This window comes from Ammospiza caudacuta, chromosome 3 (genome assembly GCF_027887145.1).
Source record: "Ammospiza caudacuta isolate bAmmCau1 chromosome 3, bAmmCau1.pri, whole genome shotgun sequence".
NCBI classification, from domain to species: Eukaryota; Metazoa; Chordata; class Aves; order Passeriformes; family Passerellidae; genus Ammospiza; species Ammospiza caudacuta.
The window spans coordinates 8,073,310-8,096,642 of record NC_080595.1 but is presented as its reverse complement, the minus strand read 5'-3'; the positions used below and the strand labels follow the sequence as shown (position 1 = coordinate 8,096,642).

The 23,333-nt window shown below is 38.5% G+C and overlaps 1 protein-coding gene across 1 annotated transcript in view; it reads right to left on the bottom strand.

Moving 5' to 3' along the window:
• Positions 1 to 490: 490 nt before the first annotated feature.
• Positions 491 to 23,333, bottom strand: part of KIF16B (kinesin family member 16B) — a 141,240-nt gene continuing 118,397 nt past the window's right edge. Inside the window, exons 25-26 of the mRNA XM_058801365.1 lie at positions 17,272 to 17,355; positions 491 to 1,678 (exon numbers count right to left, since the gene is read on the bottom strand). Of these exons, the coding sequence (XP_058657348.1) occupies positions 1,520 to 1,678; positions 17,272 to 17,355 (243 nt within the window). The 3' untranslated portion in view covers positions 491 to 1,519. The remainder of the gene's footprint in view (positions 1,679 to 17,271; positions 17,356 to 23,333) is intronic.

The window sequence follows — 23,333 nt, the reverse complement described above, 5'->3', positions numbered from 1 at the left end:
TTCACCATGAGCCTTGGCACAGTTTCCAAAAGGACCTGCTCCATAATCTTGCCAGGCACTGAGGGAAGACTGACTGCTCTGTGGTTCCTTGGGGCTTCCTCTTTTCCCTTTTTAAAAATGAGGGTTATGTTTCCCCTTCTCCAGTCAGAGAGAGCTTCCCCCCAGTGCCATCACTTCTTAAATATGATGAATAGTGCCTTGGACACTTCCTTGGCCAGTTCCCTCAGGACCATGGATGTATCAAATGTGAAACACTGCTGTTCCTATCATTTAGGTCATGAAATAAAAATGCCACCAGTGTTGTTACTTTAGGTTTTAATCACAATTTTCAATGACATGAAATAGTTTGATTATCACAACCTACCAGTGGTTAGGGATGTCAACTCAGAAAAAAATGCTTCACACTCTGAACAAATGGCACACAAAACTTACCTTTCATTATGCATTTTAATAACTGGAAGTAATTCAATTCTGATTTTTATACAACCAATTATACATTAACATATACACATAATTCCAGTCACAGTGTATACATAGCTTTGAATCTGCAGCAATATAAAATTAGTTCTACCTGTATATATATGTGCAAGTCTGAATAAATCCTGAGTAATTTTAAAGTACTATTATTTAAATCCTGTAAATTTTAACTGATGCAAATAAACTTCAGTTTTTACAATTATTGTGAAGAAGCTATTTAAAAAACAATATATAGCACTTTGCATCAGCTTTATGCATAGCTATGAGCTCTGCACAGTGCAGAGTTTCCATTTCCAGTCTGAATGATTACGAAATCTGAAAAGATGCTGACCATGTTATTTGGTAACTATTGCTTCCTTTGCTTCTTTATTAATGGTGAATGATTTGTTCAGCCTCCAAATAATTAAGTGTGGAGGACTCTGACAGGGTTCAAATTATATTCTTCCTGCAGCACATATTTTTGTAAGCATTCAAGTTACCCAGGCCCTTTAATTCTTCTGAGAAAAACTATACAATTATACAGTCAATACTCAGTGTATCTAGAAGGGAAAGAAAATGAAACAAGAGTGGAGCATGATCATTACCTTAAACATGCTATAAAGAAACAAAAGAGGAGCTGTTCTTTAAGGAACAGCTTGGACAGAAACCAAAAGGCCTCTGGGAAACCCTCTGTCAGCATGACACACTGCCATGGTAAACACGAGATGCTCTCGAACAAATTATCTGAGAAAATGGGAAGGAAGCACTGCTGCCAAGAAGGGATCCAAACTCATTACCAGAGTCAGAATCTTTGTACACTATTAACAGAGCAACTTACACAAAAATGTCTGTACAGCCCATGGCAGGAGAATGCAGGCACTGCCTTGGGAGCTGCTAAAGGACACAGGTCAGCGTGGGGGCCTGGCTGTCTCCACTTGGGCAGTTTGGATGTTTCCAGGCATGGAGGAGACACAGGGTTTTTGATTTCCCTCATTCCTCTTGCACAAAAGTGAAGGCACCACTCCAACCATACTCCTCCAGCACAAGGATCCTGGCCCACAACTTAGCTGGTCCCATGGCTGCTGTAGTCAAAAACGCCTTTCCTGAAGAAGGGTGAGAATTCACAGATGGTGTATTTGGACAATGTCAGCCCCACTTTGTCAATGTTCAGTGGAGATGATGGAGATTTCAGCATTGCAGAGAAAAAGCTCCTGAGGTATTTCTGCGGAATGAAATATAAAATGTCATAAGGTTTACTTGATCAAATTTATTACAACCACTTTGGAAAATTAAATGAACAGCAAAAAAACCTAAAAATATTTCCATGGGATGTGAACAGTCCTTCCAATAACCATAAAACAGTCTACTGAAATGTCTGTATTAAGCTCTGGAAAAGCAGAAAAGAATTTATTTTCCACTTCCTTCTTATGCCCAGCTTGGCAACTCTTTCATCCTGTGGTTGCATGATGCTTCCTAGTCTATTCTGCAGTCACAGAATCATGACATGCTAATAGAATTGTCTAGCATTAGCAAACACAGCAGATGCAAACCTCAGATCCATGCTGCAGGATATTCACCACATAATACACAAAAGGACTTTAAAAATCTTCCCCTCATAAAGCTTCCACAATCCTTGCATTGATTGGGGTTTGTTTTGATGATGGCTATCTGCAGAGAGATTTGTATAAATTCCATATTATGTCAGAACCTACTATCTTTTCATTGAGTTGCCCTCAAAATTTCCTTCCTGTTTTTTTTTTTTTTTAGGTCTTACTAATGAGAAGCACATGGGAGACAATTCCTTTCCTTCCCCTAAGTTAATATTCACCAACCACTGTGCAGATTTCAGTCACATTTGTACATAGAGAAACTGGGGGATGTACACTAACACAGTTAGTTTTCACAAACCTGAAAAGGCTTCCATTATATGTGGGTTCATTTGGATGCAACTTTTCAGGCATGTGTGACTTCATAAATTTATTATAATTTTTGAACTTTTGAACAAAACACTGGGTAATAGGTTTGATCAAACAGATATTACAAATGCATCCAGTGTCACCCAAACACCTGCAAGAGAAATCTGGAGCTCAGGGATAAACTCCTTTACTGTACTACAGACTGACCACAGAAAGAGATAAATTTAAAATCATTCACTGGTCTTCCATGGGAAATAAATTTTCAAGCCAGAGAAGCACATTCTCCTCTGAAGAAACAACATTTAGTTATTTGAATGCAGAGCTTTGGGGTAAGGGAAGTGTTTTGTTCAGGAAACTGTCCTAATTATTCACTCATTTCTCAAGAATAATTCCCTCAAACTATAACAATCTGCTATCTTTTTAAGAAACCACCTGTTTCAATATTAAAGAAAGAAGAAGAACATACAAAAAATAGCAAACAAAAAAAGCACCTGAGACAAAAACTATTCTCTTGGCAGAAATGGTGAAACTTTCTATTTCATTCAGACCTGCCACAGGTTGTATTAATGTTCATGAAAAAAACTGATTACAAAAATGCCTTCAAGATGAACTGCAATAGTCTAAGAGGTAATTTAAAGTGAGAAAGAGAGAAATATTTTTCATAATTAGTTCTCAAAGGAGGGTTCTTTACAAAAAGTCCCAAAACAGTAATTCCTGCAGGATGAATATGGCAGAAAATGAAATGTAAAACATAGCATTCTGATAGTGTTTTAGCACTGTGCTGAAAAGTTACTGCAATAATTCTAGTTTATGACTACCAAAGGCTCAAAGGTACCAAAATATCTCACTGGACATGTCAAAAGACCTACTGCATTCACCTTGGTATGTATGGCCAGATAATTGACTGTCATGCCTTTTCTTTAAAGCCATTACTCATTGTTTTGGCATGATAGCTCTAATGGCAAAGTAAAAAATCCCTCTGCTCTAAGCACACACTTATGTGACACACAAGGAACAGCAGGTACATTTCTTTTCCACATCTGTGCTCCAGAGTTGAGTGAATACCACAGATTCCTTGAACACAAAAAAGATCCTTGGGAAAATGGCAACAAGCAGGCACGAACAGCTAATGATGGAATTAATTTTGTATGAAGGTTTCCTGCCATATGGCTTGACATTATGTGCTCTTCAACAACCACCTCTGAACAAATTAGCCATCTTATAAAACCCAGATCTGCATTTACCCTGGTATGTTAATACAGCCCAGAGCTGCTGTGCCCTTGCCACAAAGAAGCTGTTCCTTCATTGAAACACAGGCTGCTGTGCCCAAAGATGCTGGCTGGGAGTGCTCCCCCGCAGTGAGGGAACAGTGACTGATGGCACAAGTGCTCACATCACAAACAGTGATCAGAGTTGTGGCAGGGCACTGCAGGGGAAGGCTGCTCTGTCCTGTCAGCTGCAATGGACAGCAAAGTGGAAAAAGTGACAGGAGAAAAAGAACAGTGATCCTTGCAATGTATGGAAAGATGCTTCCCAAAGTCAGATGGGACAAGGAGAGGATGAGAGTCACAGCAAGCTGGGAGAGGGGCAGGAGCACATCAACACCAAGTGCCAGAAAAGATGAAAAGTTCCCTAGAGATCCAGAAGAGAATCAGTATGAACTTCATTGCACCCAGGAGGCCACTGCAAGCAGCTGGAGTAGGAGCAAGGCTGGATGAAAGGATCTCCTCTCCAGCACTCAGTGGACAGGAGGAGAGCTGTTTCCATATCTTTTGTATTAAAATCCAAATCCATTTTTGCCTATTTTCAGAACTCTTTTGATGTGTCCTTGAAAAAAAATTCTTAGAAGAGACTCAGGATACCTTCAGAGGTCCAACTTTTATACATATTAATTATGTGATTTCCTTCTGTTAGTAACATTGTTCCTGGCATGCAAATCACTGTTTAATAGCTACTAGGTTTGTATGATTATCTAGGAAAGAAAGAACTAGTTAACTGCCAAAATATTCCAACATGCTTGGTTTTATTGCTCATTTTTGTTTGTTAGACTCTGGCCAATTGTTCTGGATTATTTAGTCTGGTAATCAGTGTTCTTCCAAATGCACTTTGGAGTTTCATTTCAGTAATAGCATTTGACCTGCTATGCTGGAAAATATCCTAATGATACATTTGTAAACAGCTTGGTGTGAGGGCACAAGACCCTGGCACTGTAACAGAGTTACAAAAATGGGCAACTCATACATGGATCATGTTGGTTGTTCTGGCTAAACACACAATCTCAGCAACACCAGCTCAGAGAACAGAAATACTCTGCAGGTACAAAACAAGGATAGAAAGCTGCCACTGTCATATTTTCTGAAAAATCTCTTCACCAGGATTTCTTCTCCTGGGAAGCTAAGAAGCCTCAGATAAAAATGAAAACAGTAATTATCTGATTGCTTCTCCTGTGTTTTGCTGCTTTGGAATGTGGTTGGAGATTGTTTATCCAACAGGTGGTTGTTTGATTGGTTTCATGTGAATTGTTTCAACTTAATGACCAATCCCCATCCAGCTGTGTTGGCACTCTGGAAGCAGTCATGAGTTTTCATGATCATTCTTTGTAACCTTCTGTCTGTATCCTTTCTCTATTCTTTAGTATAATTTTAGTATAGATATGATATGATATATGATATGATATGATATGATATGATATGATATGATATGATATGATATGATATGATATGATATGACATGATATATGAGCCTCCTAAGAACATGGAGTCAGATTCTCAATTCCTCCTTTGTCCTTTGAACATACCACAGAAAGACAGGTTAAAAACTCATCCAAAATAGGAAAAGCAGTGGTGCTTGCCCTCTCTGAAGGCAATACAACCTTCAAGCCCTCTAAGTTAAAATTTATGACAGCTGTACCTGCAAATTTTAACTCTGCAAATGAAACTAAGCTGAAGAAAGTGGAGAAAGTGGTATAAGGCCCAAAGGCTTTTCTTTCTTTACCTAGTCTGAGTAATTTCCCCTCCCTTTTAATTATGTGAATAGCAAAATGGAAAGCATTTAAAAAGCTTATTAAAAATCATTTTAATAGGGTTCACCTTTTTAGCAGTAGGCCAGTGCTCATCTTGTGCTCAATTCATCAGCACAACAAAGTCATTCTAATCATTTCTGCACTACTTTGTGATGCGGGGACTTCCCAATTTTATACATTTTAATGTAAAGCCATAACTTAATTTAAAGTTATTAAAGGTACTACAATCAAAAAGCTTTCTGAAATGTGAAAGTCTTCTTATCATCCTTTCAATTGTGGCATATTAAAGAGGAATTCAGTTCAGTGACATTGTTCTCCTAATCCACTGCTAACAGTGATAGCCTCAGAGACCAATAGCAGAGCTTAGCAAGAATTGGATTTTTTCATTAAAATTTGGTGTGCTTAAAAACTCATCAACTCTGGTACTTTCAGAAAGTAAAAACACTTCAAGCTTTTGCTTTCATACTGCTATTTCTAGCAATTTCAAAAAAAAAAAAAAAAAAGTCAGTGCTTAAAATACTTTAGAAGATACTTTTAAAACCGGCATTAGAATTACCACCTGCTGATACATGCCAGAGCTGAAAGCACTAGAAAGTTTAAGAAGATAAATCTTACAAAGTTTTGGGGATTTTTTAGACAACAGCTCCTTTTCTGTGAAACAATACCGCCCTTTCAAGACTTACACGTCAATTGGACAGTCAAAAGCTTTAGCACAAGGTCACAGAAGATCACTGGTGACAGAGGAAGGACTTTCCCATCTAATTTCTAACACAGGCTCCTCTCTCCCTTTAATTTAGATGCTGGTTCCTCCCTGCACCAATCACATAATTATTCTGTTGACTAGTGTTAAGTGTTGCAGGCTTTAAATCAGATCTTGATTTGAATTATCCATAGAGCAAAGCATACACAGGTATCACAGTTCTTTCTACAGGATACAAGTCTGATTACCAAAAAACCCCCAAAGCCAGACTGAAGCACATTCCCTCAGCCTAAAAAAACACATTATGTTGTAATTGGGTATTTGCAAAGTCAGCTCTTCCCAAGAAAGACTCTACCCCAAAGCAAGCAGACAGGCAGGTGATTTGCTTCCAATCTGTGATCACAAAAACAAGGATCTGTTTAAAAGACAAGGCATGCTAAGGGAGCCTCCACGTAGTTTCAAGCCTATTTCTGGATTTATTAAATTTGAGCAAGCAGGGAATGAATTTGCAGATAGCAAGACTATAGAATATGAGGTACCATTGCTTTGGAGGACAGCAATCCAAAATACAGCAACCCAAAATTATGGATTTGGAGGACAGCAATCCAAAATTATGTACCAGATTACAACTAATACCTTCACCTCCACCAATTCCAGATTCAGATCAATTCTCCACTCACCAGATATAACTTACTCAGAAACAGTTTGGTCTTTTGTGGGCTTTTTCTTTTTTTCTAATAAAGAAAACATGAAGCTTCATTTTTTTTCCCAACACCTTGACATATATTGCAAGATATTATAAAAGAGATTTGAGTAAAGGAGGTGAGTAGAACAGCATGTGATGATATTCAATATCACAAGTGATATTTCAGGCCCCTCAGGAAGTACCTGATGTCACCTGTGGATCTGAACACATTTATCTCCTGCACATATCCTCAGGTCATTCCGTGCAGCTGTGATTTCAGAGCAATGGGGAAAAGACTTACTGCCTGGGAGACTACCTGGTGCCTGAAGGATCTTATTTCTGTGCAAAAACTTGGAGAGAAAATGTTGGTAATTATGATGGGATCACCTGGCCCATCATCTTCTGCTGAAAGACCCAGATGGCTGGGCTGTCCTTACAAAAAACCCTGTGAAATTAGACACTGTCAAAGCTCTGCAAGGGTTCCTTGAGGAGCCAGATTTGACAACTGCGTCCAGAATGTGACTGTCCCTGGTGCCAGAGACCTTGCTCAAGTTGTAGACAATTTGTGTGTGCACTTTTTAGGAGAACGAAGACAGAACCACATGTCTGAAAATGGCAAATCACCACTGCAATAGTCACATTGATACTGGCTAGTTTTTTGCCTTTTTTCTTTTATATATTCTCTGTACTTTTACACATTTATTTGTAGCTTTGTAGCCTATTATTGCATTCACAGCTGGTTTTCCCAGTACTCTTCCCTGCCCTAACAGGCAGGAAGTAAAAACACTTTCCAAAGCCTCTATCCTCTCTTGGTTCTTGGGACATATTTTTCATAAACTAGTTCACTTTATATCTAAGGGGGGAGGATTTAGAAGGGGCTTTAACTGGGGGGAATTGCATCAGCACTTAGTTAACACCAGAGATTCCACTAACTGAGCTGGCCCTGCCCAATCCAAACCCCTGAACAGCAGACAAAGTCCCTGTTGTGCTTATGAAATCATGTTAGGAAAGACTGTTTGGATTCAGTCTGCCTTGAGCAAGCCTATCCATGGGATTGTTTTTGCTCAAGGACCTGGTTACACTTGGTGGGTTAAGCAGAGGGTTGGGGAAACATGTTGTGCACCTCAGGGGGATTTGACTGTAGGTGAGAACAGCCTGGAAGGCTGGAATGCACCACTGGCTGCTGAATGTCACTGCCACCGCATATTTTAATTACCATGGACATTTAATTACCAGTCATATCAGTCATGGACCAAATGAACTCTGTCCATATCTGGGGCGATGGTCAGTGACCACTGAAATTATATTTGTATATAGTTATATGTAGATATGTATAGATATGTGTGTAGGTATGTTTACAGTTGAAATGTATTAATTTGGGCATTAATCAGACAATATGGGATAAGGGATGGAATGTCCTGGGGTAATCCATAATGTTATTGTATTCCATATCTATCTGTGCCCCCCAATATTGTTACTGTATCATAAGAATACCAAAATGAGAACCTTGTGTGTGGAGGGGTCATTATCATGGGTGCTTTTAAATCTGGCACTCTCAGGCAGCTTCCAGCTTTTTGTGCCATGGGATATTTGCTTTGTGAGTTATCTGGTCTTTGTTTAGGCAATGGCTTTTCTTTCCTTTTTGGGTTCTCTTTTCATTTTTTTCCTCAGCTCAGAAAGTTAGGAGTTTTGAGGTGCATTGGGGTGAATTCCATAGGCACCCTCCATACAACACTCCTTTGGGCATGTTTAGAGGTACCTAAATTACTTTGGAATTAAGCAGGTAAGAATCAAGCTTCTTTAAGCAGCTAAATTGCACTAAAAAATACTGGGACTTAAAATTTTAGCCTCTTGGGAAAGTCTTTCTATGTTTTTCATGCACAGCATGATGCAGGTGCCTTGAATCAGAGTTAGTTTTCTCCAGAGTTGTACAGGTAAAGCAGATTTCACCTCTACATCTCCAGAAGTGCTTGAGTGACACTAAAATTTAATTTTACCCAAGGTGGTACTGAAATTTACTCAAATTCATATACCTTTTTGAATTTTCTTAATGTGCAAGCATTCTGAGAGATGCCAGTTATGATTCCAGGTGAAACTGCTCTCTCAGGCTTTCAAAACCCAAACTATTCATTATAGCTGTTTGGAACATTTTTCTGTGCAAGTCTAATGGCATGAGCACATTATGCTGAATTACTATTATGCCACATCAATTGAATCAACTTCTTAAGTCAGTCTACATCCCAAATTACAATCTTATTCTGCCTGTAATTTGTTAAAAATCCACAGGACTTCTTATTTCTTACAATGTCTGCATGGTAAAAGCTTACATTTATTGGCTTTAGGCAGCTCTAATGAAAACTGAATTGCAGGCTGGCAGGGAAGCAAATAAAAAGGCAGCAAGGGCTATGATTTACAGGTGGTCTATCAGTGTGAGACTTCTTTGGAAAGTGAATGACCATTCTGAAAAGGATCAAAACAGACCTGTCTAGTGAAGGAAGAGCACAAGTCAGAACAAGTCCTGTCAAAATTTATTTAGAAAGAACAACAGGACTGAATTCAGCATGCATCCCTGGGCCAGCAGTGTGTGACAGTGTGTCATCTGCTGGAATGGGCAAACACCTACCAAACAACCTGACATGCATCTCCCTCTGCTTCCTCTGGTGAAATGCCAGGCTGGAGAATGACTGATACTCTTGCTTTGGAAAGGGGTAGTACCAGATTCAACCCAGTGTCCCTGGCTGGTCACTCCTTTTATTCATCTGCCCACATCTGCATGTGCAGAGCCATTAATGGAGATTGTGATGAAGGTACACAACTTCAAAACTTGGTTTGTAGAAGCATGTTGGGAAATTTAGTCCATTCTGACAACAAAACTCATTAGGATATGGAGCTAAACTGGAGCTCAAACTACATGCTGCCCCACTTTCCAAACTCACTTAATCATAATAAACATACCTCCTTATTTTCTGATACTCTGAAATATCTAAAAAGGAAAGGGAAAAATAAAAAGGCCTTTAAATTGCAAATCCTATTTAATTAATTAAATTATGGAGATAAATATTTGATCCCAAAAGATAATTTTTGAGGTAGGGACCTGAAGCTATACACCTAAAGAAAGAAACACTGAAAATTCTTCTAAAGAGGGAAGATGTATATTATGCCAAGTTACCTCTAGTAAGCTCTGCAGAGCAAGGCTTCAGACTGATTTTGAATGAAGCCCAGAGTTTGAGCAAATGAGTCCACACTCTCCATTCCTTTTGCATTCAGTAGCCTGTCAAACCAGAGCTTAAAATTAACTTATCCAGAAAATAACCTCAGGCTATTGTTCCTTCTAAATGACCATCTTTATCATGTGTTTTGATTACAAGAATAATGTCTTGCATTGTTGTGGGCTAGCTAAAGGTCTACAGTATTTAATCAAAGTAACATTTTATTGGTATGGGATCAACAGCTGACCTATGCAAAGCTCTGCTTCTTTGTATCTAGTGACTGCAACCAATAAGTACAATTTATTTTATTTATGCACTTTGCAACCCAACAAGGTCTCACACAAGAAGCAGAGCCACTCAAAAATAAGATTAAATGCTTTGCTGCTGAGAACTGCAGCAACTCCTCTTTGAGGGTTGATGCTTCAAAACCAGAAAAGCCACGTGCCTTGGGTGCCCCAATGCTGTGGTGACAGATGGGAACCTGACATGTGAACTTGCCCTCAGATGGCTAAATGCAAAGTCTGTCTGCCAGCAGAACTTCAGTGCTGCTGCTGAAAAGCAGTTATTTTTGTTCTTAAATTTTGCAGTGGTTTCTAGAGGATTTGAAAGGCACCTGGTGCAGACTGACTATACCTAAATTAGAAAATGATCTATGGCATGGATTTTATGTAACTGATATTCATAATGAGGCCCAGCCACACACAGCTCTTCTCTTGTCTTTGTGGATGCATCTGTGCTCTTTCCTTCCCTGATCCCACTGCATCCCTATTCCTCTAGTGGGAAATTAAAGCCATCACTCCAAGATATTGCATTCTGTAGCTCAGACTATGGGCATGAAACAATCCTCTCTAGGATATCAAACACCAGCATTTGCAGTGGTTTGCTTTTGCACCACCAGTGCTGCTGGTGTGCATTTATATCTTGGAAAAAAGAGAAGAGTTTCCTTTTATTTTCCAGTAAATATCAAGTTGTATTTTGAATGTGTTCTGAAGTCCATCTCACCTAGACTCTGCTAAGAACAGCAATCACCACCACACTGTCACAGGCAAACATTCATTCTGTAAGAGCCAGGCTGGTGAGCAGCTGCATAAAGCTCCTTTTAGAAAACTTTGGCATTAGGGATGTTGCAAGCTGATGCCTGTGTCTAATAATTTTCTTTTAGTAATCAATTTGAACAAACATCTATAGAGTAGCTTAGTGACTAGTGTCATTCAGGGAAAAAAATCAAACAGAAATGGTAATTCAAACCCCACTTGATAGGGTTTTTGCAATACAGACATCAATTCACCTGCAACTAGCACAGGTTCTCTCAATTAAATACATTTAGGAATGGGGCACTGATACAAAGCCTTGTGGGGAGCACTAATGAAGTTACTGAATGTTCAGGTGATGAATAATCTAAAATCACAGTAAAATGTTTCTGTTCTCATGACTTCAAGGAAAACATCAATGTCTGAGGCAGATTCAAACATTCTGTTTGCTCAAATTTGTTGACAAATATAATGAGGTTTTTTTCCTTCTCAGACATTTCTATTGCTGGCTTCCACCAAGGTATTAATTAAAATACTAATAAGACACTTAAATAACAAGAATCAATCCAAGTTCAAGAAAATGGTGCTATTTCCATTATTTCATCTTTTCCTTAAGAACCAGATTCCTGGAGCCATCTCAGCATAATGTTACTTTTAAAGGGGAAACATGACACAGCTAAACTTACAGCCTTATTTTAAACAAAGCCTAGAAATCATCACCTCCAAAGGAACTCAAGTGAAAATACAAACTAAAAACTAAACAAAGGATTTGACTTCTAAGTTAATCTAATTTTGGAAGGTTAATTTTGGCTGAAGGTAACAGCAATATTTCAGCCAGTTCAGTGTCTACAATACTTTCCCCAGACAGTTTTCCAGATTGGACAGCAAAATTGAATTATGCAGCTCTTTCAAGATTTATTTCTGCCTCCTGCATTAACACCTATCATTGAAATCCTCACTGGCAGACATCAGGAAGTGAGGAGGACAATTATATTATTAATTTTAAATAAATTGAGCATGTCTATCTTTTAAAGAGGTTCAAAGTGCCAAGAAAAAAGAAGAGCAGAGGCAATGCCAGGAAGATGTATATGCTTCTACAGAACTCAACAGAGGCTCACATTACCACACTGTTAACAGAATGACTTTTATTCCCTGAGCTCTGTAAGTGCAGCAAAAGACAACACATTACTCCTACTGACTGCTGAGCTTTATTTCCAGATCACAGATCAGAGGATATTCTGAACTGGAAGTGACCCACAAGGATCAAGTCCAGCTCTTCATGGAATGGCCAGTCTGGGGATGGATGCCACAACCTTGGTGTTACCAGCACCACACTCTAACCAACTGCTGATCCCTAAAAACCCACCAGAGATTCTGCTTGTTTCTCCTTTTGCTGTCTGCAAACCAACCTGGGGAAATGCAGCCTTGAGAACAGGGAACAGAGACAAGGAGACAGTCTGAGGCTTGGGACAGTTTTGTTTTCCTTTAAGCAACAACCTGTTTGGATTTTGTTGGCATAAAAGTTGCTTTTTGCTAAACACACTGGTAACAGCAGGGGCAAGAAGGAAAGTCCACGAATGCAAGGCTTCTGACCAAAGAGTCAAGAAACACAGCTTAATCTGCTATGTCAGCTTATCCTGCCCAGCTTCTCTGGCTGCACAATGGGAAAACAGGCCTAAAAATAATCTTCATTACTACAGAAAAGCATGAGTCTAAGAGAAGAAGAAAAAAGAATAGTCAGGGGAATTGTCTGATACAGAAACACAGTATCCATAGAAGCTGGGATTTCAGGAAAATTTCTTTTTAGTGTCATCCACAGACCTAGCAACTTGTCAGAACGCAGGACATTTCTCTGGTTGTCCTGGATGGCTCGAGCCCCTGCCTGGGGGCTCAGAGACCTTGGCAAAGAGCCCAAGACACCAGTGACTTTGATTTTGACCCATGGAGCAAATTACCACCTCTATATGAAGAATTACAAGTCAAGAGAGTTTAAGTAGAATAATAGTTAGTTTGTCAAAGGGTGAAAAGTAAATTTTTGAGGTTTTAGAATGGGGGCTCAAGGTCCCAAGACAGAAGAATCTGGGGGTGCTGTGTCCTTCTTCTTTCTTTTTCCTAGCCTCCATCTTCTAGGTGATGTTGGCACTTTTAGATTGGTTTAAAGTAGAAACTCACTGTCTAACATAGGTGATAGGTATTGGGAAGTTATTGTAAATAGTGTACACGTAGCTTTTAATATAAAAGGCAGTCAGTGTACCTCTGTCTGACCTGCTGAACAGACCTCAGCAGGCCACAGAAAGAATGTTATAGATAAGAAACAATAAACAACCTTGAAAATTACAACCAAAGAATCCTGACTCCTCCTTTGACTACCAGGCTAAGAAAGAAAAGCTAGTACGTATCTCAAAGTCATTCTGACCAGCAAAGATCCCAAGAGCAATTCACCAAGGAACTAAAGATACTTTGCAGTTAAAACAGGAATAGATACATTCACTGACTCTTGTGGCAAGTATTTCCTTTACAAAGCTTTTCCTTAAAAAAATACGAAAAAATGAATATGCATCATCTGAATTCACTTTAAAAAAGGATCCTATACTCTTACCTACTAATTTCTATTTGCAAGAAAGGGTAGATACAAAATAACTTCTGCTCATTAACTTTACTCAGAAGAATTCTTGGCTATGTCACTTAAGGCAAATTTAAACAACCAAGGTTGGCTCTAAAGTGAAATTACAGTCTTTAAACTGCAAAACAATAAATTTAGAATTTTGCCCTGCAACAGGTCCCTGATGAAGAGCTAAATTAATAGATTGCAATAGGGTATTTTGGGTAGATAATTTTAAATACTATGTAGATGTTTTCTCTTAAGATGTATAGGTAAAAACTTGCACATTATTTTCCAAAGCTCTATGGTAATGTCAAAGACAGTTCAAAAGACTTGATATTATACCAACAAACACCAAAGCAAAAGTGTTTACAGTGCAACTACATATCATGCTGGAGATCAAAGCTGAGTTCTCAGGTTCATCTCACACAAAAATACTTCATGTAATGTGCTTTCCTACAAACAAGGCAACGTGAAGCTTTCAGTTAGTTAGCATTTGTACCAGCTAGGAAATATAAAAGAACTTAATGTTATACACAAACCTTGAGCTTACTTAAAAATCACAATCCTTATAATTTAGGGCTCTCTGGATTCTTTTACTCCAAGTGATTTCACGTCCATTATGATTAAATAGGCCCACTTCTAAACCCAGGCTGAAATATGGTAGCACTACATCTCAATCTTCAAACAAAACAAACCCCACAACAGCCAGTCCCCCTGATTCTAGTTGTCTAGAAAGGTACCAAAAACCCACTGCTCTTCTCAGTACTTCTATTGTGGCAAGAATCCTAGAGATGATATGTAGGAAAAACTAAATTCTTCCTAAACTGTCTTGCAAAGGGAGAAATCTGATTAGGCACAAGGAACTGCAGTTGCTAAGAGATGACCTGTGGGAAGCACTGAACTACCCAAAGCTATTTCAATGAAAGAAGTTCAGAAAAAATGATATGGAGTTCCAGCCTATTTAAGATTCATGAATACCTAATGTAAAAAATGTGTAAAGAAGAGCAGAGCAATTTCTTTATCACCACCACTAGGATGACTGCTCTACTAATAATCTTACATCAAAAAATATTTGCTCAGAACACTTACTAGACTGGTATTTCAGGCTATCATTTATTTTCAGTCAATAAAATTAGCTCAATAAAATTGGTCTGCTAGCTGTACTTTGCTTTTTCTAAAAATGCTGAATTAGCCATTAGCTCTTGACTAAGCAAGTGGAACAACCAAACAAGCTTTCATATCCTCCTACAGCTGTACCAACACATGAGCTGTGAAGCTGGAAACAGATTGCAAAGGGTTTTCAGCAAATCAAGGAACAGGATCAGGTGTGAAAGTCAACTGAATACAAGCCATGATTCTACTTGATACCAAGGTCTAACACTCTCACTTTCCACCTGCCCAAATTCCCAAAAGCCAAGGATCCAAGTTCCACACAAAGACAATCCCTCCAGTTTAATTTACCACTCCCCAGTTACCCCCTGATGCACACTCAGGGCTCACACCAGACTGAAGGCCACAAGGCATGAACAGCCAGTATTTTGAAACAGAGCTGGTGCCTGGGCCATCTGCCACTATTGTGGCATGACTGCCACTTTCACAGCACAACTCAAGACATTCTTTGAGCCTTCAAAGCATTACATGACTTTGGAAACCATCCCTGCTTAGGTGGTTTCTCTCACTCTTCACCAAGGAGGCTGCAGCTGAGCGAGCTCTCTGGCCATGGGCAAAGCCAGAGCGAACCATTGCAAAATATACAGTGAAAAGAAAACACTGTGATTAGAGATCTAGACATCAGGAGGTTTTGATCAGCCTGTTGCATTCAATTCCTCATGGCAAGGATAGTAACATTTGCTTGGCTCCTCATCCTCTTTATCTGGCTTGCCCTGAGCCACAGGGGATTTTCAGTTCTTCACCACTGTGACTACTCAGTGGAATGGCCAAGGGGCACACAGCAAAACATATTCATGTGAACAGTTGCCATCTATTCTTATGCTTGCAAAATATATACGTAATAAAGTTTTAAAACCTAATTTAGTTAAAATAGATACAATATAATTTTAAACTAAAACCTGGCTATAAAGTGTCACAGTCATATTTTCTGAAAAATCCTCTTGCCCAGGATGCTTCTCCTGGGAAGCAGGGAAGCCTCTGAGAAAAAGGAAAACAATATTCTCTCATTTGCTTCTCTTGTGTTTTGCTGCTTTGGAATGTGTTTGGAGATTGTTTCATTGGTTTCTGGTGTCAATTGTTTTGACTCTTTGGTCAATCAGGGCGAAGCTGTGTCAGGGCTCTGGAAAGAGTCACGAGTTTTCATTATTATCTTTTAGCCTTCTGTAAGTATTAAATATCCTTTCTGTATTCTTCAGTATAGTTTAGTATAGTATTCTTTTATATAATATAGTATCTTAAAATAATAAATTAGCCTTCCAAGAACATGGAGTCAGACTCATCATTCCTTCCTCCATCTGGGGAACCCCACAAATACAAGAGTACTACATGGCCGTGATCAAAGCATTGCTATACACAGCAGTTTTACCATTAAAATCATTACAATAAAATCTCTTAGCAAACCAATGAAAGGTCAGAAAGATTAAGAGATTAATTTTTTACTGGCAAAAAAGATGCAAATTGAGTACTAGACTGGAATATGGGCATGCCTTTATGGTATGTATTGAGGATGTGAAAGAAAAAAAAATTCATTTTGTGCTTCATGTCAGACAGCCTGACATCAGAGGTCAGGGGGAGGATGTTTTCAAAGAAAAGGTGAAGTCCTTTTCTTTGTAGAAAAAATTCAAACCACCTAAGAAAAGATCCCAGTTGTAAGCAATCTACTTTTATATTAATTTCTCTAAAGCTCTACCTAATGCTATTTTAGCTCCACAAAGAATATAATTCTTAATGACTTCCATGATCAAGTAATCCCCATGTTTCTGCAATATCGTTACAGGGTGTACAGCTTAGTCTTTGATAATGCCTCTTCCCCAAAACCCCATCTCCTTCCCCTGGGCTGCAGTAAAACATGCATTAACATAGAAATAAAAAGACCTAATGTGTTTAAAATCATGCTATCCACACAGCACTGTAGAACTACCAAAATAACTCAAACCCTCCAACTCAATAACCTTGTCCACAATAAAATCAATTTTTTTTTAATTCATTGAAAGAAAAAGAGTACATTCACAAAGCTGGGTTACAAAATAAAACTCAAAGATGCCTAGATTGCTTTAGTTCTGTCATGAGATATTTGGATATTTGGATATACTATAATAAAATGGTAAATCTCCAACTAACAGACTGCATTTAAAATAGCAGCAATTTTTTTTTAATCTTGTCTTGCACAGACACCAGCTGTCTACAGTGAACACTTACCTCACCCACCACCTTTCCCCCTTAAATAAATCCATCTCCTATGAACATCTCTAAGAGTTCCTTTTTTTTTTCTAGATTAGGAGTAATTTATTTTTTAAGAGATGTTTCCTTACTTTGCAATGTACTGCTGCCATCTCCTGTGTTAAACGAGGCAGCAAGTAACTTGATACTCACAAACAGGCTATTTAGTGTTGATCATGTGGGAATGGCTTCTGTTGGTGCAGCAGGGAGTACTCCTCCCAAACACACAGCAGAAGCCTGTAAAAAATTGGTATTACCTCTAAGTGACACCTTCGTTCTGCAATCACTCGCTCATCCTTGTTCCCAAAGAGCTTCTTTGGAGGGAATTCTAAAGTGGCAACCTGGAAGACATTAAAGGATGAATCAGCATCACAAGTGACAAGCTCAAATGAGAAAATTCTGTTTAAAAAGCAACTAGGAAGAAGAAGAAACTGCCAAATATTCATGAGCTACACTGCCACTACAGTACATGAAACAACATGAGCGCACACACCGCTGCTCTCAAGGTGAAGAAAAAAGAGAAGTTTGTTTTCTTACTCTAACATTTATAGTTTTCTCAAAGTGACAGTGATTGGAGGGTGAAAGTGCCACATCTCCAATGACACTGGACAAACTAACAGTCCATTAAATTTCTCTTCTCCCATAAAAGAATGCAAAACAATAAGTGATTTACAGAAAGTGTGTGAGAAAGTTTGCTACAAGAATGTAAACATCAGAAGGCTTAGAAAATCTTAAAATATCAAAGCAACACTACACTACAAGTTATTAGTAAATATCACATTCTACATTTCTACTGAGGTTATTGTGATCTGCTCTGTAGTAGTGCTAAGATAAAGATGCATTTTGTCATCAGAGAGTGACTGAAAGAAAATTTAGGAATTGGACTGTCACTGTTTGCCCACAGAAATATCAAAAATTCGCAATCCAAATGTGATGTGATAGTATCATATAGTAAGTAAGAACAATTTCTGCAGAAAAATGTATCTTAAATAAACTGCATTTAGTCTCTTAAAATCTGTGGTCTCCAACACGGTAGTGTAATTTGGTAGTACATTATGGTAGTTTAAATTGTTTGGTTATATTCTATCATAAATGTAAGATCATTGGATCTTAGAACTATCACTGAAGTCATGCTCTGGGAGATTCATTGCTGGGCTACAGCCAACACCTGATCTGAAGCTTTTGTTGTGCCCTGAACTACCACTTCTTGTAACTCAGCTGCAGCTCAATGCCATTCAAACATGTGTCCACACTGGGAGCTGACAGCTTCAACTTCTGAAGAGGATTCACACATGCAGGCAAAATCCTGCTTGATCACACTGAAAATGAGAAAAAGGCAATGGCACAAATGCTAAAAACAACTATTCAGATCTCTACTTTTAGTTCTTCTAGAGAGGTGTTCAAAGCTATCTCCTCATTTCTTTTTCCATCCTATGGGGGAAGGGGGGCAGGGAGAGAGAGAAAGAGAAAGAGAGAAAGAGAGAAAGGAGGGAGGCAACTGCCTCCCCTTTTTGTATACCAATAAATAAAATGCTTGAACTAATTAAAGCCAGCTATGTCTGGAAAACACACAAAAGACTCAAGAGCAGGTAACAAGTACCACTGAACTTGGTCTGCTAAGCCACTGGGAACAATGCAGGAGAAAGCAAGTCCTCTCCCCATAAATTGTGTTTGCACTTGAAGGTAAATCAAACCCATTTTTTCCCCAGCACTCACATCATGAGATAGAATAATGCAACCTCCCACTGGAATTGCTGGAGTTGTTTTGCAGGTAAATCCCTCTGTAAAATTGCCTCCTGCATTAATTCCCCAGGCTGTTTGATGATATTGAACCGGTAAAAAAGATGCATCATTTTCTAGTCTGTCAGCACATACAGGACTGTGGAGAATTTACAGCTGGTTACAGGGAGCAGACATACACTGATTTAAATGAGGAGCTCCATTATTAACATTGAATGTAAGCAGCTTTAAAATACAGAGGAATTCTGCAATACAAATGATTTATTCCCACTCTCTGGTTCAACTCCAGCTTCAACAATTTTAAAGAAATGTCTAGACACCTTAAAATGATAAAAGTGATGTGGGGCACCAGAGGACATTGAAGAGATGTCTGCTCTCCATCAATCTTTCCAGCATGTCCCAATTATATTCCTCAAGTTTCTCCAACCATATTCTTCTCAGTCTGCCTGCTTCTTCACACTGGCAGGACAAACAGTACACAACCAAACAGCTTTGTATTATAATGGCCTGGGGACTTATTTTCACTGCAATATTCTCTTCTTCACCCATAAATTATTCTAAGTGCAAATATTTTCAAGGACTTCAAAATCCCACATCTGCAGAAATTGCATTTTATTAAATAGTACTGCATCATGACACTATCAGGAACAAACAAAGTAAAACAGCTACCACCACAATCCTCTCCTGGCCATAGAGAGATTGTTTTTTATATTTGTTTGCAAATAAATACTTCCATTACAGAATTTTAAAATAGTGTCTATTAAAAACCAATTTGCACAAAGAACCTACCACTACAGCATCCTCAGACCTACTCTGTGGAGTCAAAGTAAGGTCTTAAATCAGGAAAGATTTCCTTATCTAAATTAAGTTCCATCTGAACAGGAATTTGGGGACTAATTCTACATAACTTTGGGATGAGCAAGCTGTTTTCCTAAGCTTCTGGGTGTATCTTAGGAGAAAACCAGTTGTATTTCATAAAACCAATGTGTTTTGTTGAACGTTTCAAACAGAAATAACTACTCACATTGCTTTAACATTTCTTAACTCTCAAATTAATACTACGCACATATGTCTGAAACCAAACCAAAGTCTATTACTAGAGTCATGAATTTAATGTGCAAGACAAGGGTCTCAGCCAGTAAACTTTGCTCTGCAAGGTTCAAAGTCATAACATGTACCTATATGAAAATCATGAGTTTATTGCTGGTCAAGAAATGGGGATCTGCATACTTTGTACAAAATAAAAGCCACCAGAATGTCAGTGTGCTGAACTTAACATACATATATAAAGTGAATATGTTTGTAATATGCCTGTGTGTATAGAATATACCTATTTATACATGCATGTCACTTGGAAGGATTTTTTAACCTGCAGAGGTGTGTTATAAAGCACTAATCAGTTACTGCAGATGGCATCTCTATGGGGCCAGTGACAAACCTCAGGCCTGCTAGAACATTTCTGTGCCCCACACTTTCCCAGTGGTCCCCTGGCTCCTCTTTTAGCCAAATGATTAGCAGATTAGCCTATCTCACAAATAAAGTACAAAGACCATTTCCATCACACAACAAATGCCCATCCATCTACATGACAGAAAATGCTCCAGCCACAAATTTCATCATCACTTCAAAAACTCACTTATTTCAATGGGTTCTACTCCTCTACATGCCCACAGTCTAATGCCCACCAAAATGAGAAAGAGACATTCAAAACTGCAGGTTTGAGTTTCAGGCTATCCACTTAATGCAAACATGACAGCACTAGTTCCCGCCTACTTCGCAGCTTGAAAATTATCTTTGTAACATAAGAAACTGACACATCCTTGCAGCGAGGTGAATTGTGCAGTTCTCTACACGACTGAAAATTCAGTGTGATAGGAAGCCAGTCCACTGTCCTATATTTATATAAAATACACTATTAGTATATTTACCAGAGATAGTGTGCTTATTATAAATTAATAAATAAATAAATACACATACCCCCCCCCCACTGATCTTCAACATTCTGACTTATTACTTTAATGCAGGGAAAATATATTGGTGCAAAAGCCCCACAGATATACAGAGTGACAATAAAACATCCTTATCCCATCATAATTTTGGTTCCTAAAGAGATGAACTAGAAGCAGCTCAGCAACACAAATACACTGAAGTAATGATAAATGTTGCAATAACTCCCTATAAAAATCCTCTGTCCTAATGTACTATTTGATATACAGACTCTGAACATAATTGTGTGAGATTCAGCAAAGCAAGGTTCAACAGAATTTTGAGGTTTATTTACAATACCTCATTCATTTAAGCCAAAGTGCAGTAGCAAATATTTCAATAAATATTTCAGATTTTGCTATTAGTGGTGCTACAGCACCTTTATGAAACTGTACAGTAACTTCAGTGGAAATAATCACTGTTACAGGTTAATGCACACAGTACAGTATGTGACTGAGCACTGAAATATGTAAGAGATCTTGCAGGTATGGATTTTGCATCAAGATGTTTGCCTGGGCTGAAACACTCTAAGGGAATTTCACACTATCCAGATTCAGGAGTATCAATTATTCTTTCACAATTAAATGTTTGAGTACCCTCTGGCCCAGATGAATTCTTCAAGGGTCTCACCTTGACAACGAGATGAACATTTTGTGACAATGCAAGGAGCAACAGTGGAACTGGACAGGCAGTAAGGGAAATAATTTTCCTTCCATGGAATTTCTGACACACTCCTCCCTGCCCGCCCCACTTCCTGCAGTGGCAACAGAAGCATTTGGCAAACAGTCTTTTCTGGCAGGGATGTTTTGTCATTTTCTAGGGCTGCTGATGAGGTGATGTATTTTCTGTCAGGGGAAATTAAGAGGCATATTCCCCAGCCTGATAGGAAGAGAGGGCTTGAATGATTTCCTGAGAAGCTTCTGTATATAGCGTGCAAGATTTCTAATTTTTATTCTGACAGCAGAAGCATCTCTCTACTAAAATTAATCACTGCATCCCTGCAATCCACATTTCATTATATCCACAGGAGTGCACACACATGCATACTTGCACCATGGGCAAGGCTGGGACTGTGCTTAGACCCAAAAGGCAAAGCCAGATCATATATTTTAAAATAATACACAGAGACCTCAAGACTGCGTATCAGCACTCCTAATGTCTTTTACACATTAAACTTTTTACAGTTAATTATGTTTATCCTACCTGGCAACTGTTGCTAGGCAGTAGCAGTTGCAGAGAGAGGCAAACAGTAATTTGCAATTTACTCCCTAATTTCTTCACAATAAATAAAGACCACGTTTTATTTCTAGGTCTAGCATTACTTAGAGACATGTTATTTGTCTGTCTCAGCAACATTATCTGTAAGAAACAATACTCACCTGCCACAATGGAGTATTTGTGAGTTAGTACAATCAAAGTATGAGGTTCAGTCCTCAAGTAGAAGGTGCTTTGTACCCAGTACACGCTATTGTAGCAAACTTTAAAAAGCTGAATGGATTCCTCTTCTTCTCTCACATTCCAGTCAGGAGACTGGTTTTTGGCAGGCATTTAATGCTGATAAAAGCAGGTGGCAGAACAGCAAGTGACCCTTTGTTTGTCACCTATTCTATCTTACACTCAACTCTGACTTTAAGATTCTGGGAACAGCACCTACCTAACAACACCTATTTGGAAGCAAACCTTTTTAAAGGGAGACCCAGACTTCATAGTGTTCAACTCCTGAGCCCCAGGGAGAGATGTGAATTTGGAGATTGGCCTTTTGGAAACCAAGACAGTGAAAATGAAGGCTCCAATACCATGAAATGCTCTGCCTGGGATGGGGTGCACTCTCATTTCAGAGCCTTTATGAAAAAATAGTGATCAGCATTTGAAGAGTGTCCTTTAATTTCTATTACAATCTGTTGGAGACTCTTCACTGACAGTTTGTCTGCTTGAGGACCTGCTGGATTTAATTCAGTTCAGGGGTTTTATGGTGCAGCAGAACAGAACATGGTAATGAAAACTCTTATACAATACTTTGCAGATGATATTTCAACTCATAGTGGACCAAAGCAAAATACCACATAATACAGCCATGTAGGCTTGTCACTTCTGAAACATGAAATTGTTCCAAGTGTTATGCCCCCTAAACATTAAAAAAATTCCATTTTCTGACATCAAGCAAAAATCTACAGGATTGAAACATCTCATTATTTTTGGCTGGTACATTCTATGTTTTAGTGCCTACAATAAGGTAAAATACTTTTTAAAGAAGAAAAAAAGGGCAAACATTGATGGGGCCTGAATCATCTTTAACCTTTCATCTCAAATTCTCTTTTTACTTCAATGTTTTGATACATTTAAATGGGGGGAAAGGGGGAAAAAGAAAATTAAGAAATGCTAACTATTTAAAAACTCAGTCATCTTTAGTTCTCATGTTACTTTTACAACTCTGAATTTCCTCATTTTTCAAAGAGTAGGGCTGACTTTTGATCCTTTGTACCAGAAATCTCTGTCACAGATGAGAAAAATCAAAGAGAAGAACATGGCACAGTTTGCACCTGACTTGATTTTGCAGGAAGCAATGAAAGACAAAACTCCTACTTTTAGTTTT